At 35.5% G+C, this 17685-nt stretch overlaps 1 protein-coding gene across 1 annotated transcript; it reads left to right on the forward strand.

The window, feature by feature from the left end:
* The first annotated feature begins 5989 nt into the window (after positions 1-5989).
* On the forward strand, positions 5990-10906 carry LOC113059947 (serine/threonine-protein kinase SBK2-like). Its single transcript, XM_026228662.1, has 4 exons — positions 5990-6523; positions 8706-8850; positions 8981-9183; positions 10031-10906. The coding sequence occupies exons 1-4, from the start codon at positions 6518-6520 to the stop codon at positions 10721-10723; spliced, it is 1047 nt and encodes a 348-aa protein (XP_026084447.1). The 5' UTR covers positions 5990-6517; the 3' UTR covers positions 10724-10906.
* Positions 10907-17685: the final 6779 nt, after the last annotated feature.

Raw genomic sequence — 17685 nt, forward strand, 5'->3', positions numbered from 1 at the left:
TCTGTGTGTGACTGTTTGACACCCTATAAGACCAAACTGTTTGGAAAATCCTTTATATGAACTATTTATCACAGAACCACTGCTTCTTAGAATCGCTTTTACTATTTTATCTAACTAATTACACAACACCCATTTCATCAGAGGTCACACTCCGAACAGTTTAATAATTGATTATCATCATCAATGGGTTAAGTTAAAAATGCTAATGGATTTCGAGATACAACAAAAATGTTGAGAGCCCAACTAAAGCAAACACTGATCTCTAACATGGTTACTTCAAATGAAACAATAAAGCAACATCTAAACCTTACCTTAACAGCAGGTGTTCATCACTAATTCACAATTGTCACTCAGTTAATCACTTAATTACTTAATTCCAATGTATAGCTTCTTTTTCTGAACTCAACTGAATCATGTTAAAGGGGGGGTGAAATGCTATTTCATGCATACTGAGTTTTTTACACTGTTAAAGAGTTGGATTCCCATGCTAAACATGGACAAAGTTTCAAAAATTAAGTTGTAAGTTTGAAGGAGTATTTTTGTTCCCAAAATACTCCTTCCGGTTTGTCACAAGTTTCGGAAAGTTTTTTTCGAGTATGGCTCTGTGTGACGTTAGATGGAGCGGAATTTCCTTATATGGGTCCTGAGGGCACTTCTGCCGGAAGAGCGCTCGCTCCCGTAGAGCAGAGCAATGAGAGCACAACAGACATTCACTGATCAGAGCGAGAGCATCGCGAAATGTCACAAAAGGAGTGTGTCTTTGATTGCCAGGGCAAGACAACCCTGCACAGATTACCAAAAAAAAAAAAAAAACAGCATTAAGGGACCAGTGGATGGAGTTTATTTTTACAGAGCATCAACGGAGTTGTGCAAGTGTTTGTGTTTGTTCCCTGCATTTCGAAGATGCTTGTTTTACAAACAAGGCCCAGTTTGACGCCGGATTTGTGTATCATTTATTTTTTAAGGATGATGCAATCCCAACGAAAAGGGGTCACGATCGTGTGTTGGAACCGCAGGCGGTAAGTAACTCTGCTTAAAATATCTCTGCCTCCTTGTTAGTGCGTCCGCCTCCCATGCCGGAGATCTGGGTTCGAGCCCCGCTCGGAGCGAATTGTTGCTGCTGCTGCTCTCGTTCAGTTTTAGCCTCGGGATCTGATTCTGGATCATAAATAAACGACTGAATCTGACTGTTAGCCATGGTTTGTTTTGTCCTCACGGTAATGTCACAGCTTCCAAACGCTCTCAACGCAAAAGCCTACTGGGGCTCGTGATTCTTTAGCTCCGCCCACACGTCACGCCTCCAGCGGCTCGTGTTTTTCCGGGAAAAATCGGTACAGACTATCTTTCTCTTATGAATATAATAAAACTAAAGACTTTTTGGAGTTATGAAGGATGCAGTACTACTCTATAGGTACTCAAGATTAACAGGATATTGAGTGAAAACGAGCATTTCACCCCCCCCCCCCCCCCCTTAAATGAACACAAATATTTCAAGCTGGTTGAACATCATCCATTGTTGTTAAGATAATGTGGTGTAATTCGACGATTAAATCATGTTCAACCAATGTGCTATTTTTTTGAGTGCACCTTGATATAAAGGAAAAAAAGTGCTAGCCCTCGTCACTATCAAAGAAGACCAGTTTTTCTTTTCCTTTTTTAATTAATAGAAACCACGTCAATTCTTCAATTTGGCAATGTTTAAATAATTCTATGTTCTTTAATAACAAAAAAAAGGTGTTGTTATTACTTATTATTATTAATTACAATTTAATAAAATAAGATTACTTAGTCTAAATCATTCTGCAGATCTCTTAAGTTTGCTGAGGCACCCTTTTTGTGAATATATGTAACGGGCATGCTTTGTCATATAAAATAGTCATACAAATACTCTTAAGTCTCCTGATATAATAATTGCTCTTTATTGCACAGAATACTGCTACTGCACAGAAATGTAACGATGGCACTAAAGGGAAATGTATTACCATAGTGCATAGTACACTGCATACCTAAGCAATAATCAATAATCATTCTTACGTTCACATTTTTTATGTGTCTGCTGAACTAAAGTCTCACTTTCACTTCAAAAGAATATTTTAAGGCCCTTTTTATTTAAGAATGACAGTGTGTGGTGTTTATTGCATTTAAATTATATAACAGTTTAGAAAAATGATTTTAAGTCTGAAAATAACATGTAACAGATTACTTTGAGCTGGGTGCTCTTCTCACAACAGCATGCTTCTTTCTTCTTTCAGACAAAAATGGCGAGTTCATGACAGAGATTTTACATCAAGACACTCAAGCTGAATGTTTGCAGAAACCATTTACTGTATGGGTTGTAGAAAACAGACACTAAGCCTTCCAATACCACTTGAAAATAAAAATACACATAAACACTCACAAATGCACACACACATTCATCCAGAAGAACTCAAGACTACCCAATCTTCTGTAAAAGAATTAGTGAATACCTTTTGAAACGCTTTTTAATTAGCTGTTAATGTAAATATCTAAATCCAGTAATTGGAGTACAAACACATATGATTCATTGCTGCCTGTCTGCATATTTTGGGTATTGGGTAACTTGTTAAACTAATTTTATGATGTCTCAGACATACCATATGACATTCCTGAACAGCAGGGGATTGACAGAAGTGTAGTGCAGATTCTGAATGGAAATGAGACCAGAGGGACTGATGAAGCCTCACTGAAGTCAACAGCGGACTGTATTAGAAACCGCTTCATGCATGTAGAGCAGCTGGAGAAACAGAAACGGCCACGGTTGTGATAACAGGGATCGTTTGTCTTACATAATATACAGTAGTCATGTTATAGACTACTTGAGATATCAAGGGACATCTTTCTGAGATGTAAATGTAGAAACGAGTTAGCTGTGAAGTGCAGAGAGAGAGCTGAGGATCAGGGTAAACTGAGAGTGAGATATAGAACTGGCAGCACTGAGCAGAGCTTTGACATGAAGAGGATGGTAGTATTAGGTTCTGCAACCTTTCAGCTGTTTGTTTTGTCACTCAAACAGATGGCAAAATGTGCAAGTTAAATACCACTGAAAAAAGCTAATAAACAAAATATGAAAGAGGGGCAATTTAAGTTTATTAATCTTTGTTAATAATTGCATTAAATCAATAAAATATGACAGTTTTGCCATCACAGAAAAAAAGCACACTGAAAACCCTAATAAGTTGACTGAACTAAATTTATTGAGTAAACTTGTTGCCTCAATTTAATTGAGTAATGGAGTCTCCCAAAACTTACATATTTAAGTTTATTTAACTTGACGGTTTTGTAGACTACCTAAATCCCTCAGAGGTTTAAATGTTGATACATGATTCATTTGAAGTCACCATTGTGGTGGAAAGTGTTTGGATTAGTTGGGATCTTGGTCCAGTTACTTCTTGGGTTAATTTGTCTCTTGCTGCTGTATTGGTGTATTTTAAAACGCTGTTTTTGTGGTGAAAAAAGACAAATTTAAATGAGCTCAGGTGTTATTTGATGTTTTTTGTTGGTGAGAAAGTCATCACATAATGCGTATTTGAGATCATAAAATAAGTTTTGTTTGATATTTTTAACAGGCACCAGGAGTAAAATACTTATTTTAAAGATGGACGAAATGAATGCGTTTGAAATAATTTGAGTAAAAGAATCAATCAAGTACTCACACACACAGACTTCTAGATTTAGCATATGCATCACAATAATGGTGACAAACAAAAGAGCTCCATAGCACAAACTCATCCTTATTTTACATCCTTTTTTTGTTCTGATTGTCACCATTGATGTGATGCATATCCAAAATCTTGATGTCTGTTTGTGACGACGTGATCAGTTTTCTAAAAGTAAGTACATTGTTTTATCTACAAAGTTTATATCCATAAAAGTATATCCATAGTTGCAGCAATACATTTTATTTTACTATAATTAGTCACCATTACAAGCAAGATATGTGTATGTTAGATCTCAACTCTCTTTGCCACAGTAACAGTGTTTTACAACACACAAGTTACAGCAGCAAGAGACAAGCTTACACCAACAAAGAGCTGATAACACCTGAGCTCTTTTAAACTTTGTCTTTTTTCGCCACAAAAACAGCATTTTAAAATATACTGTTATAGCAGCAAGAGACAAGCGAACATAAGAAGTATCTGGACCAAGATCCCAACTAAACCAAACATTTTCCACCACAATGGTGACTTCAAATGAATCAAGTATGCACATTTAAACCTCTGTTACTTCTCAATAAGAGCTTCTCTAGATGTCTGACAGAAATAAAGTCACAGAACCTTGTAAGGAGGATATGTGAACGTCTATATCGGATGTACAGAAGACATAAAAAACATTAAAAAAAGACGTCATAAAAACATTCTCTCCTCAGTGGATGTCTTTTCAATGTCTGCAAAGACATAAAAAGACTTTTTTTTTTGTTTGTTTGTTTTTTTTTTTACAGTGCAGTATAGGGTTTACTGTATTTTCATAAATATTGAGACAGTTTGTCAAAAGGTCAAAGTTTAAATATGCTGTTATTTGTTTTACTTCAGTGTGCTGTCAAAAATAAGAACATCATTTTCAGTTAAATTTACATGTTGAGTTAACTTAAATATATAAGTACACTTGAAATTAGTACCAAGTTAAGTGAACATAATTGTTTAAGTACGTTAAATTAGCATCAAGTTTGGTGAACTGATTGATTTAAGTACAATCTACAAAACCGTCAAGTTAAATAAACTTAAAAATGTAAGTTTTGGGAGACTCCATTACTCAATTAAATTGAGGCAACGAGTTTACTCAATAAATTTAGTTCAGTCAACTTATTAGGGTTTTCTGCAAAACCGTCAAGTTAAATAAACTTAAATATGTAAGTTTTGGGGGACTCCATTACTCAATTAAATTGAGGCAATGAGTTTACTCAATCAATTTAGTTCATTCAACTTATTAGGGTTTTCGATCTAACGAGTTAAGCAGTAACTTTAGCTGCCATGTTCTTTCGCTCAAAGGAAAACGATTGGGCCACTTCATCAAATACTTAAGTTGTCGTTTCAATAATCATCTCAAAATCACGTACCACAAGGATTTAAATTAACATATTTCACCAGTAGAAATCATGCAAAACAACTTTATATCTACATAATTTTAGTCACCGAACATAGTACAGAAAGAAAAACTTCCTCTTGAATTGTAGTTCAGCAACCAAACAGACCAAAAGGACGAATTTTGTAATCCACCAATCAGTGCTTTTGTTCTCTTGTTGCTAGGCAGAATTTCTCCAATGGCCAATCACATTAAAGGAAGAACAGAGTGATGTTGAGTTTTTCGAAAGGATTACTCATGATTTTGAGCTCACAACACTTGAAATCTTAAGTTTATGCATTTTGAAGGTAAATTAGTTAAATTAACTCATATTTTTAAGTGACAGGGCCAAAATGCAAAATTTTAAGTAATGTTTAGTCAACATTACTTGATTTTTTAAGTCAAGGCAACATTAGGGTTTACAGTGCATTTTAAAATATTAAAAAATAAAATAATTTATTTTAAAGATTTCACAACCTTTCTGTTTTTACTATATTTGTGATCAAATAAATGCAGCATTGGTAAGCATAAAAGATTCTAAAATCAAGATTCAAAAAATTTATTTTATCCAAATTTATTTCAGCTGTTTACATGAATAAAAATATGTGTGACTGGCACTAATGTCAAGGCACTCTCTCAAATTCTCTCTAAATTGATTAAACTAGGATGATTTGTATTCTTTCCAAAATTGCTGCCACGATGGACTGTGCAGTCTTAAATACTTCCTAAAATGGGCATTCTGTGATTTCACAATGTTTTGGTCAAGAGCCTATGGGTAATTTGATCTCAAAACTATAAATGTCTTGTTATCTTCTTTGATCTCACTTGATCCAGCAGAGCTGCTGACTGGAGCTGCTGTTCTGCACAATAGGTTTTTACTAAGTATAAAAGTGATAGTATTAATAGGAAGAAGGGATATCAAGAGAGAGAGGGGAGGATTAGGAAATAGATTGCGGGAAACAGCAAGAACTCAATAAAGTGTTGCAGATAGCTTGACTGACAGGTGGAACACATTGGGACGCTTTACTGACGTACCAGAGAAAAGAGAGCGAGAGAAACGTCTGGGAAGGGGCAGCATACCTCACTGTTGTAGTACATGGCGATTTGGAATGGAAACAAGCAGAGGAATTTTGGAGGGAAAAAGGGAGAGCGAGGGAGAGAGAGAGAGAGAGCAGAGGAAGGTGGTAGGCATGAGTTAGGGCCGTCAGACTCATTGAGGATCAAGAGAAGAGAGAACCCATATAAAAATACTCAGTAGCAACTGGCACTCACACTTGCACCGTGACATCTGATTAACTGCTTGTCGATCTCAGTTGAATGTTGATAACAAGCAAAGGACTGTTAGACTCAGATCTCAGTCCAGTGCAGATGGGAAAGAAACAGTGAGAGAGAAACTGACTGTTTCCAAGACTTCCTGAAAGACCTGCAGCGTTGGACAATGACTGTGAGTCAAAAACTGCTCTTATAGAAAATTCTCCATTTCATTACAACACACATTAAGAATAAAAAAATATAGATCTAAATATAAAACCTGAAATGCACTTAAATGCTGTTCATTCACAAACCACATATCATTTTTAATATGCAACAATTGATGATTTCACTAATTGTGTGTGAATGGCAGTTTTACAGAAGTAAATCATCATTTCAGGTCTAATCCTGCTAAATCCATTAAAGCTGTGTTATACACCTGGGGTTAATATGAAGCGTTCCAGCCGTGCTTCACTGCACACACTGCACATATCCATTGCAGGTCATTAACTATTCAAAATCATTTTGAGTTACAAAAGTGAAAAGGGTTATCACTGCAATTAAATAAGGATGGTTGAGTTTAACAGTATATTTGTACACTACTGGTCAAAAGTCTCTGGTTAAGATTGTATATGTTTATATACATAAACATATCTGTGATATCAAAGCTGAATTGTTTGTTTCCAATCTTCAGTGTCATGATCTTTTGAAAATGACTTTAATATGCTGACTTGGTGCAGAAGAAACATTTATTTTATTATCAATGTTGCAGACCGTTTTTGCTGCTTAGTATTTTTGTGAAAACTGTGATATACATTCAAAAGTCTGGGTTAAGTGCGTTTATTTACCTTATAAATAAATAAGGACACATTCAAGACATTCAGAATTTTATTTAAGATTTCTGTCTTAAATGAATTCTGTTCTTTGGAAATTTCTATTAATCAAAAAATGGTAGCACTTTATTTTACAGTCCTGTTCCTCATGTACATACTATGTACGTATTATAGTAATTACAATAACTATGTAATAACTAGGTAGTAACCCTGAACCTACCCCTAAACCTAACTCTACCCCATGCAGTTACCTTGTGTTACCAGAACTTTCTTAGATAAATACACTGTAAGTACACTATAAGTACATGTTAGTACACGTACTGTAAAATAAAGTGCAACCCAAAAAATCCTAAGAAAACAATAAAAATCTGTTATAAGGTTTGATAAGAAGAACCATTATTATTATTTGACTATCAATAATAACCTATATAAACTGAGCACAAAATCTGCTTATAAAGATAGATAGATAGATTGACAGATAGATAGATAGATAGATAGATAGATAGATAGATAGATAGATAGATAGATAGATAGATAGATAGATAGATAGATAGATAGATAGATAGATAGATAGATAGATAGATATATGTCAGCCCTTTGCATTATGTGCCAATATTACAATATTTTTTAATTACATAATACCATTTTCATAATGGTTAATCAGTGCCAGATCATTGTGATATAAAACTTTAAATGAACCGTTAAGTGGAACATGGAAATATGGTTTCAAAACTGATTTACAAGGAGCAGAATAGGTTACATCACATGAATGTTTGTAAAGCACAGAAGACATTCTTAACTGTATGAAATCCAGCTTTAAAATCAACATTAGTCTTACTGTACATCACAGATATGAAGATTACATGGAAAATGTAACAAGCTAGAGCCTGCACGTCCACTCCTGGCGCCTTATCAAAGGCTGCTGCGAGACGTCTATCAGTAAGATAAAGGCAGCTCTGCTGGGTCTGTTTTCAGTGCTTAGCAACACACTCAAACAACCACTATAGGCCTACATTACTTTGTACATGTTCTTTGATGGTTCTGGAAGCACATGTGTTCGTGAAGGTTACATAGACTGACACAGCAAAAACATAAACACAGAAGCACATAGAACTGGTGTGATGCCCACTTCTAGTAACTTGAATCAACACATGTCTCTTACAAACGTTTAGAATGTAATGTAAATATGAGCTGCTTGCTCTGTGTTATGTAAACTACACTTGTAATATACACTCAAGCTATTTCAGGGCCATCAAGGTGTTAATGTGCTTAAGTATTGTTTGAACATTCTCTGTCTGACATAAAAGTGAAGGCTGAAAGAACTGACAGATGGGAAGTTCAGCTATTATTACACGGCTCTCTGGAATACATGGATGCGATTACATTTTTGTCTAACTGACCGTTGTCTCAAGCAACAAATTTATATATTTTTTTAATTGAATGCCCATTTATTGATTTATTTGGCCAATTACTATTACAAAATACTGTATATACTATTAAAATGTATATTCGATTAAAATGTTGCTGCTGCTTTGTTGTCAGACTGAACCTAGAGAACTTGACGAGCTGTGCTACCTCACGGCTCAGTCCATGACATCACTGGTGACATCAGAGCACTTCAAACTCATCAAAAAGCTGGGAGAGGGGTCGTACGGCAAGGTGATGCTGGCGGTGCATCAGAGGAGAGGTCAGTTGTTCCGTGCATACCTGTTTCGTTCATGTTGAACTCTAGACTAATAGCACTGTGACAGTCAAGACAGGGTGTATATTTGATGAAAGCAAAGCACTGCTTACTTTAGCAATCTCTGAACTTCCAGGAACCCCAATGGCTCTGAAGTTCTTCCCCCGTCACTCCACCACTCTCCAAGCTTTCCTGCGTGAATATAATCTCTCCGTCTCCTATTGCACACACCCTTCTCTAACCCGGGCTCTAGGCATCTTCTACTCCACTCCTTCTCACTATGTCTTTGCCCAGGAGGCTGGTCTCTATGGTGACCTGTATGAAGTCATCGTGTCAGAGGTCAGTAGGCTTGACTGATTTTGATTTCACAAAAATTTGTTTAGAAGAGATTTAGATGTGGCTCCTCCTCAGAGCCTGGGACAATGGTCTTGGTTTTCCTTCTCTGACGAAAATTTTGATGATGCAATTACGAGTGGGAATTTTTTTGTAGTGACGTCTTTCCAGGGCACAGGGTATCTTTGATTATTCGGGCACGTACATGTTGTCCGATATCCTCCTGTGTTCTCACTCTCTTGCCAAAAACAACTGCTCCTATCATCAGCCTTGATACATTAATGCTGTTTAATGGTAGTGCTTAATGCACAGCTGAAGAGCAGATTAAATACAGAACACACACACATCATCTTTTCTGTCATCTTTTCACTCTTTCAATTTTTTCAGTACTTTATTGGAATGAACATTAATCAAACAATATTGCCGAAGCATCAATAAATAATTTAAAGATGGAAATTATATGAATGTATAATTGCATTAATATCTGATATTTCTAAATAAGAAGAAGAAGAAGAAATGAAAATATACAAATTGCAATTATACTGAAAAGGGGTAAATAAGGTGTAATAAATAAATATAAAAAGAGAAAGAAGATCCCAGTAATTGCCATTAATTATATATATATATATATATATATATATATATATATATATATATATATATATATATATAATTAATGGGGAAAAAGTAAAAAATAAGGTCCCAACAATGGAAATAAATAAATAATAATAAACTTACATATACAAATGTTAATAACAATATTAAGGATAAATAATATTATGTATAATAATAATAATAATAATTTTTATTATTATCATACAATTTTCTCTCTCTCTCTCTTTTTTTTCTGTAGGAGGGGGTGAGTGAGGAGAGTTCCCGGCGTGTGATGTCTCAGTTGAGTGGTGCTGTGTCTCATCTCCATTCTCTTGGCTTTGTGCACCGTGACATCAAGCCAGAGAACATCTTCTTGTGTGACCGTGCTTGTCGCTGGGTCAAACTGGGTGACTTTGGCCTGGCACGAGCACAGGGGACCAAGGTCCGTGCTGTGTGGTACAATTCCCCTTTCTGTGTGCCCGAGGTGGAGTGCGCCAAGAGAGTCAGTGATACAGAGGACATCTGGATGTCTGTGGAGCCCAGTTTGGATACTTGGGCTTTGGGGATCCTCATATACTGTCTGCTGACGAGCTGCTTCCCCTGGGAAGAGACCACTTCTGATGACCCTTCCTACTGCAAATACAGAGACTGGTTCAACCGAATCAAACAGAGAGAGGAGACACAAGACACCGTGAGAGAGGAGAATGTGGCCCCGCAGTTTGACTCTTTAAGCTCATTGGTTCTCACCTTACTGAGAAAGCTGCTGAATCCACTGCCCCGGCTTCGTCCTGGGCCTGATGAGATCCTGTCTTACCTCGGGGGACCTTGGTTACTGAAGACTGAGAAAGAGGAGATGAGGAGAGAGCAGGAGGCACAAGTGGAGGCCAAGAAGATGCATGAGATAGGAAGGGTGGAAGGGGAAAAAGATATATTGGGAAGGAGGGAGAGATAAAGTTTGTGTTCAAAAGCAATATTATACACAGATGTACTTTATTTTCAAGATTTTATATAGTGTTTCTATTTCGGAATATTATGTTTTTTGTTTGTTTGTTTGTTTATATGTTTGTTTGTTTTTTAAGTATCAATAGAATAGTTTTATTATGAACTGTAGAAATTAAAGAAAATAACTGGATGTGTAAACTTTGTGTAAGTGAACTTTCTGTAGACACTAGGAAAGCAGTCCCAAAAAGTGTTTATTATTATAAGTATAACATATAATTATATTATAATGATATATTAAAAAATTATATTTAGAATTATATAAAAACACTGGAAGTTTGAAAGAAGTCTCTTATGCTCACCAAAGCAGCATTTATTCGATCAAAAACAGCAATATTGATGCCTGAAGCATTATTGCAATTTAAAATGACTGTTTTATGTTTTAATAAATGAAATTCCATTTTGGTCCATAAAAGCTGAATTTTCAGCAGCCATTACTCCAGTCTTCAGTGTCACATGAACATTCAGAAGTAATTCTAACATGCTGATTTGCTGCTCAATAAACATTTCTTATGATAAGAAAAAAAAAAGGTACTGAGGAGGTGTAGATTAATAATGCTCATCAGATGTGGGTGGAATATATAAACACTGTCTCTACCTCAAGCAGTTGTTTTGATGTACATAGCAACACATACCCGTTTATACATGTTTTAATAAACTTGTTTGTTTTGGTGACTCGTGTGCTCTCCTCAGTCTGTTACATAATATGCATTCCTCAAGTTGCACTTATAAGTAGACATCCACATGTGTGTATGTCAGACTTTGTTGACGAACTATACCGACCTCATCATGCATTTTTATAACACTTCAGATGATCCAGCCAGAGCAGCAGCTCTGCTCCACTCTAAATAGGACAAGAGCAGTGTGAAATGTTAAACAAACACAGGTACAATGGGACGGGTGTCAGGTTAGGGTTTGTTCTGGGATTGACTGGATCAGTTCAGATATGTGTAGCCGACTCCAACTTTCCAGCTGTCCACACTGTCGCACCATCAAGTCCACCATGTCTTTTCTGTAACCAGTGCTAGGTAGATCATTTACAAATTGTAGTCTGTTACAAAATACATGTTGAAAATTGTAGTTAGTAATGTAATCTATATCACATTACACCTTTTGAACTAGTTTATAACATTGATTTGAATTGGAAATCTTTCACTTATATGATATTGATATGTGGAAATATAAAAAGATAGATAATGGATTCCATTCTTTGTTGTTAACAAGAAGTGCATCAAATATTAAATTATGTCAGGGCTTCTCAAACTGGGGTCGGTGAAGGAACTGCAGGAGGTTCGTAAGCTGATGAAAAGCTAAAAATGAAATCTTATGAATGTTCAATTTAATAAATAATTTAAAAAAATGAAAACAATAAAAAAAAACTCAATAAAAACAAAATTTAATTTGTATACAGTACATGCATGTCATGTGACCATTATAAAAGTGGCTTTATTGTTTAAATCAGGGGGTGCTTCAAATAATTAATGTCAAAGAGGTTCAGCTGACAAATAAAGTTTGGCAATCACTGCATTACATGTAAATACAAAGTGGAATTAATGTGTCCATTTGTGTGTTTTGAAAGACCAACGATATAGCAACATATGGTTAATGTCTGTGTAATTATGTGCAGTTTCAAAACCCTTGAAGACTTTCCAAACATATGTGTTTTTAGAAAGAAAATTAAAAGATTAAGGAGGATTGATAAATTATGAAGAACTTACTGTCGTTTTGTGAATAAATAATAATATAATCCATAAAAAGTAACACCAAGTATTTTAAAATGTAATTAAATCAAATTACAAGTATTTATTTTTTAGAATCTGACTATAATCTAAATTACATTAAATCGACTCAGTATGTCTACAACCTACATTTCATGCATTGAATGTGATTTTCTTTCATATTTTAGTGTTTTGATTATTCCTTCATTCAGTCTTCCTCTGACCCCCTTCCATGAATCCTAAAGATGTGTTCTATCAGCTCTGGCCTTCACTATGGGGCCTATGTGAGCCCTTCTGCAGATGGTGTTATAAATAGCCTCAGGTCCATCTATTTAGACTGCTGAACACATCAGCACCTTTCTGTGTCCCCTCTTTGCACCCTGTATCTCTCTCCCTGTTCATGTTCTATGCAATCTTGACTTTCCCTCACACCACCTCCATATCTCTCTGATGAAACATTGTGATCTGTCCTTCTCTGGTTCGCTACAGTGCATTGATTTCGCATGTGGGTCAAAGTCAACAGGTCAAATCATGTGCTCCCTCGCAGATGCATTAATGCAGTCTACTTTCTCCCATATAGTTGATGGTATTGAGGTATTCTTGTAGTAGATGACAAGGTTGAAAGAATATTGTGCTTTGTCAATCAGCGTCACTTCATGCCATCAGCTTCCCAACACTGTTCAGAGATACACTACATCAACAGTGTTGCATTTGCATCAATGAGCTGAGCTGCAAAGGAGCTTCATGGTGACAAGGCAAATAAAACAGACAAGGTTTGGAGTGACAAATGGACCAAACATTACTCTTAATAATAATAGGCATTATTATACCTTTACCTGGGCACCACCTACAAACACTTAGGGCTGAGTTTGATATTGCCTGTAAATACAGCATTAATCTTTTATTAGTTTTACTAGTTTCATTCATTTTGCAGCTAGTAAAACTGAATCGCAGATATAAGACAAATGCACACAATGTCATAAACAGAGATTTGTTGGATGGTACATTCCAGTGGACAGGGATAGACTTCGCAGGGGACAGCTGGATGGAAGGACACAACAACTGATGAGTGGTGGGAGACACATAGAGCGCAATGGATCATGAAAATGACAGGAGAAGAGCTGGACTGTAAGAGCAGAGCCAAGGACAGAAATGTGTTCAGCAGAACCTGCTACAAACCTCAGCAGAATATGGGGTAATGATTACATTGCACAGACATATCGATATACAAACTGGCTAATCTAGATCAATAACAGTCAACATATGAAACTGATCGCTTGCATTTACAGCAGCAAAGAGCGATTTCCTTCAGCAAAATCAGCAGGTTCACAGTCCGATGAAAACAGATCCAAATAAAGCCAAGCCAAGGCAGAATGAACCATTGAGTATCCACAAGCATCACAATGGTGTTTATTTTCTGACTGAATCAGTGATTTTGAACAAATCGACTGAGTAAATGATTCAATGACTGACTCAGAATACTCAGAAGGGGTTTTCACATTTCGCTTAACCCTGAGTTATTTATCTAAACCAACTTTTAACAGGTAAAGATATGTTTTGCAGGTACTTAACAACAGACACCCAGTCACACACCTCATATTCGTATGCTTTAGACAGTTATGGAAAAACAGCACTCTGTATAAACAGTTGAATTAAAAAAAAAGTTAAATATTGACATAACAAAGAGACTGCCCACCAAAAGGTCCATTAAAGAAAAACAGTCTGTAATATATAATACTAGGATGTGCAATGCTAAAGTCATTATGTAAAGAAGTTGCATGCTGCCTTCGTCCAATCAATGATACTTACACTGCAAATATGCAAATGAGGCTGTTAACCCGAGGTTTAGGAATCTACCATGTGAAACTTCATTTTATTAATACCTGGGATTAACTGTTAACCCCTGTAAAATTATGAGCAGTGGTTTAGAACCAAAATGTAACAATTTAAAACCCTGAAAAGACTTGTCTCCACCTACTGGCATACAAAGGACAGGAAATAACAGTATAAAATTTATATTTACATTTGTAAAACAATAAATATTTGTTTGCATGGAATACCATCTTAGTTATCATCTCAGGGGTGAAAAAAAATACTTTGCATGTTAAATGCAATTTTGTATAATGCAAATTTGTAGCTATAATTTGTTCTATATGTAGAATTAGAAGTAATACAATGGCACTATGCTAATATGAACATACCAATTGATATTTACAGTTAGCATTGGAGGGTCACTCTCGGCCTGGGTTTTTTAAAGACTTGTTTTATACTCGCAGCTACTGTAATATTAAAGATTTGGGATGCCTAAGCAAATTGCCTCTTACTTATTACTATAAACTGTCATTCAATCCAGTTTATAGATATGAGTGAAAGAGATACTGTGAGACAGAACCAACTGAATATCCAAAAGAACAAATACAGAGGAGATACATTCCTCCAATAAACAGGTTAGGATATTATACTGTGTTTACGATCTGGCGTGCTTATCTATTTGTGGTCAACTCAAGAACCCACCGTGTTTCTTTCATGCCAACCCACATGAAGCACATAAAATTCCACCGTTTGGTTTTCAGGTCACTGTGTACACTGGTTTGGACTAGCTCGGCTTGGCTCTCTGCTGCAATGCCTCCATATTTCAACATGTCAACAGCTCCTGCGCTCAGTTTGTCGACCTAAACTATCATCCCATAGCACAGTATGGGTATTGGGAAATCATGTTGTGTCAGCTGCATGATGACTATCTGACTGGGCCTAAAGGAGGCACCAGATAAGCTAAAGTCAGTACTGCACCATTCCAGTGGCATTGCGGGATTTCCCCAATTACAATGGATTCAGATCCCTGTGGAGTTGGTGGGCCAAGTGTCACATGGTCTATTGCTTGTATAATTATGTTAAGATCATTGCTGTAATACTATCAGTTGCTGTACGCATGTCACCACTTTGAATCCAAAATATGTACGTTATTCGTGCAGAGTTTCTGGTGGTGGGTGGTTTGATGAACCCATCCACAAATGTACAAAGGATTCATTTGTCAATACACAACTAAATCAAGATCAAATTATATGAGAAGCAAAAATGACAGTCATTTAAATAATATTTAAAATATAAAGATTGTTTTCAGAAAACCTTAAATGTATAAAATCCCATTTTACTCCAAAATTCTAATACATTTTAGTGTTATTTATGCTTAAAACAACAAAACAAAATAATGGTTAGGTAAAAAAAAAATAATAATAATAATAAAAAGAAAATAATATTAATTAAGATATTCAATAATTCAAGAAAAGTCTTATTATCTTTAAAAATTTGATGCTTTTCCATAAAATAATCTCAATAAGGATGTTAAGATATTGTTACTGGAAAGCATGACAAAAGTACAGATTAAAAATACAATTTAAATAAATGAAAATAATTATAATTGTAAGGAATTAAGATGTAATTTGTAATAATAATAATAATAATAATAATAAACTTGTTTTAGAATAATATTTTTATTATTTTTATTTAATTATATTTTAATTATCCACATTATAATTAATTGCATGTAAGTTTTATTCCTTAGATCGCAAAACAAAGTCCTGAAAATGTCAAATTTTCTGCTCTTTTCCATACAATGAAAATGCATGTAGAATGTAGATTGTTGGCTCTCTGACATGATCAGAAGAACAGCCAATCAGTGCTCTGTGCTGACCCCTGCAGCCAGATGATATGCACAAACAGCAGTGAATTTACCAATTGAAATAAGCAGATTTCTCTTTTACTGAGTTCCTCACAAAAGAATGACATTGTTGAAAAAAAAAACCCCTCTAATTCATGCATATCCGTATTCAAACACAAAGATCTATAAATGACCAAATAATGCAAGGCTACATAACAAGATCCAAGGCAAAATTATAAGCCCCATAACATTCTCAGTTGTGTCCTTTGCTGACCTATAATGCAATGAAAAGCATCAATTAAAAACCACTGATACATGGCGTTTTGTTATATAGTATAACCCTACAGCAAAACTCTACCCTATTATGTACAAAGGCTATACACATAACTCCAAAATTTGGATAAAAATGGGAAGAGCAAATGTCTTATAGAGAGAGAGAGGCAGATGGATGATGAGGGGAGGGAAGAGGAGGGAAGAGAAAAAGAGGGGGAAAGTAAAAGTCAAAGGATTCTGAAAAACACAAGGAGCAGCAGAGGATTGGAAATTTGTAAGTATTATAAAAACAAACATTATTGCACATCATCTAGGTAAAATAGAAGAGAATGTGGGTAGTGAATATGGGGGTACCTCTTAATGGGATAAATCAAAAAAAAAAAAAATATTCCTCTTGAAATAACATGCAGTGGTATTAGAAATATACATTTTATATGAAAAAGAATGCAGAATGTGCGTGTATGCTGTGTGTTGATCCATATGTGCACTATACAGTTGAGTTGTCAGGTTGAAAATGTTATGGATCCTGCAGGCAAACTTATTGTCTGAGGGAATGCATGGGGTACATATGTGTTAATGATGAGTGATGAGAATCTATGCATCTGTGTGTAAATGTTAGCATATGAATGTGTGAGGTTGTTGAGTCCACAGAGAGGGGTGGAAATGCACATTCTTTAGTGTGAGCTCATGTCTTGGACACCGAGAAATACAGGCTTAGAGGAAAAGACTTGGGGAGAGAGAAGGAAACAGACAAAGCTGGACGGATGGAACAGCTGTAACTCATATCTTTAATGAGCGATTGAGACCTCGACATCAATAAACGAGACCCTGCATGAATCACGGGCAAATGGAAATCTAAATAGGTTTCATCCATCTGCACTTCTGTTTTCTCATGCACTGTGTTCTAGAATGCATCTGTTTTATCCAAGTGTTTTTTTAGGATGTCTATAAAAGGATACATTTGGAAGTGATGACTTCCAAAGTTTATGAAGAACATGGCCTGTTAAGAAGGAAATCTGCTCTGCTGTAAACAGATGCACTGTGACCAATCTGATAACTGACAGAATTCTCAAAACAAAATAGCATTTGCAATTAGTCCCAATGGACAAATGACTAGTCAGTTTCAAATAAATACAGTTCTTCTGACTTTCTACTTTGTCCCCAAAAATATTAAGAAGTGTAACTGTTTTTAGTACTGTTAATACTAAGAAATGTATCCTAAGAATCCAAATAGCATAGAACAATTTCTAGATAGATCATATGATA

This window comes from Carassius auratus, chromosome 41, assembly GCF_003368295.1.
Source record: "Carassius auratus strain Wakin chromosome 41, ASM336829v1, whole genome shotgun sequence".
Classification (NCBI taxonomy): domain Eukaryota; kingdom Metazoa; phylum Chordata; class Actinopteri; order Cypriniformes; family Cyprinidae; genus Carassius; species Carassius auratus.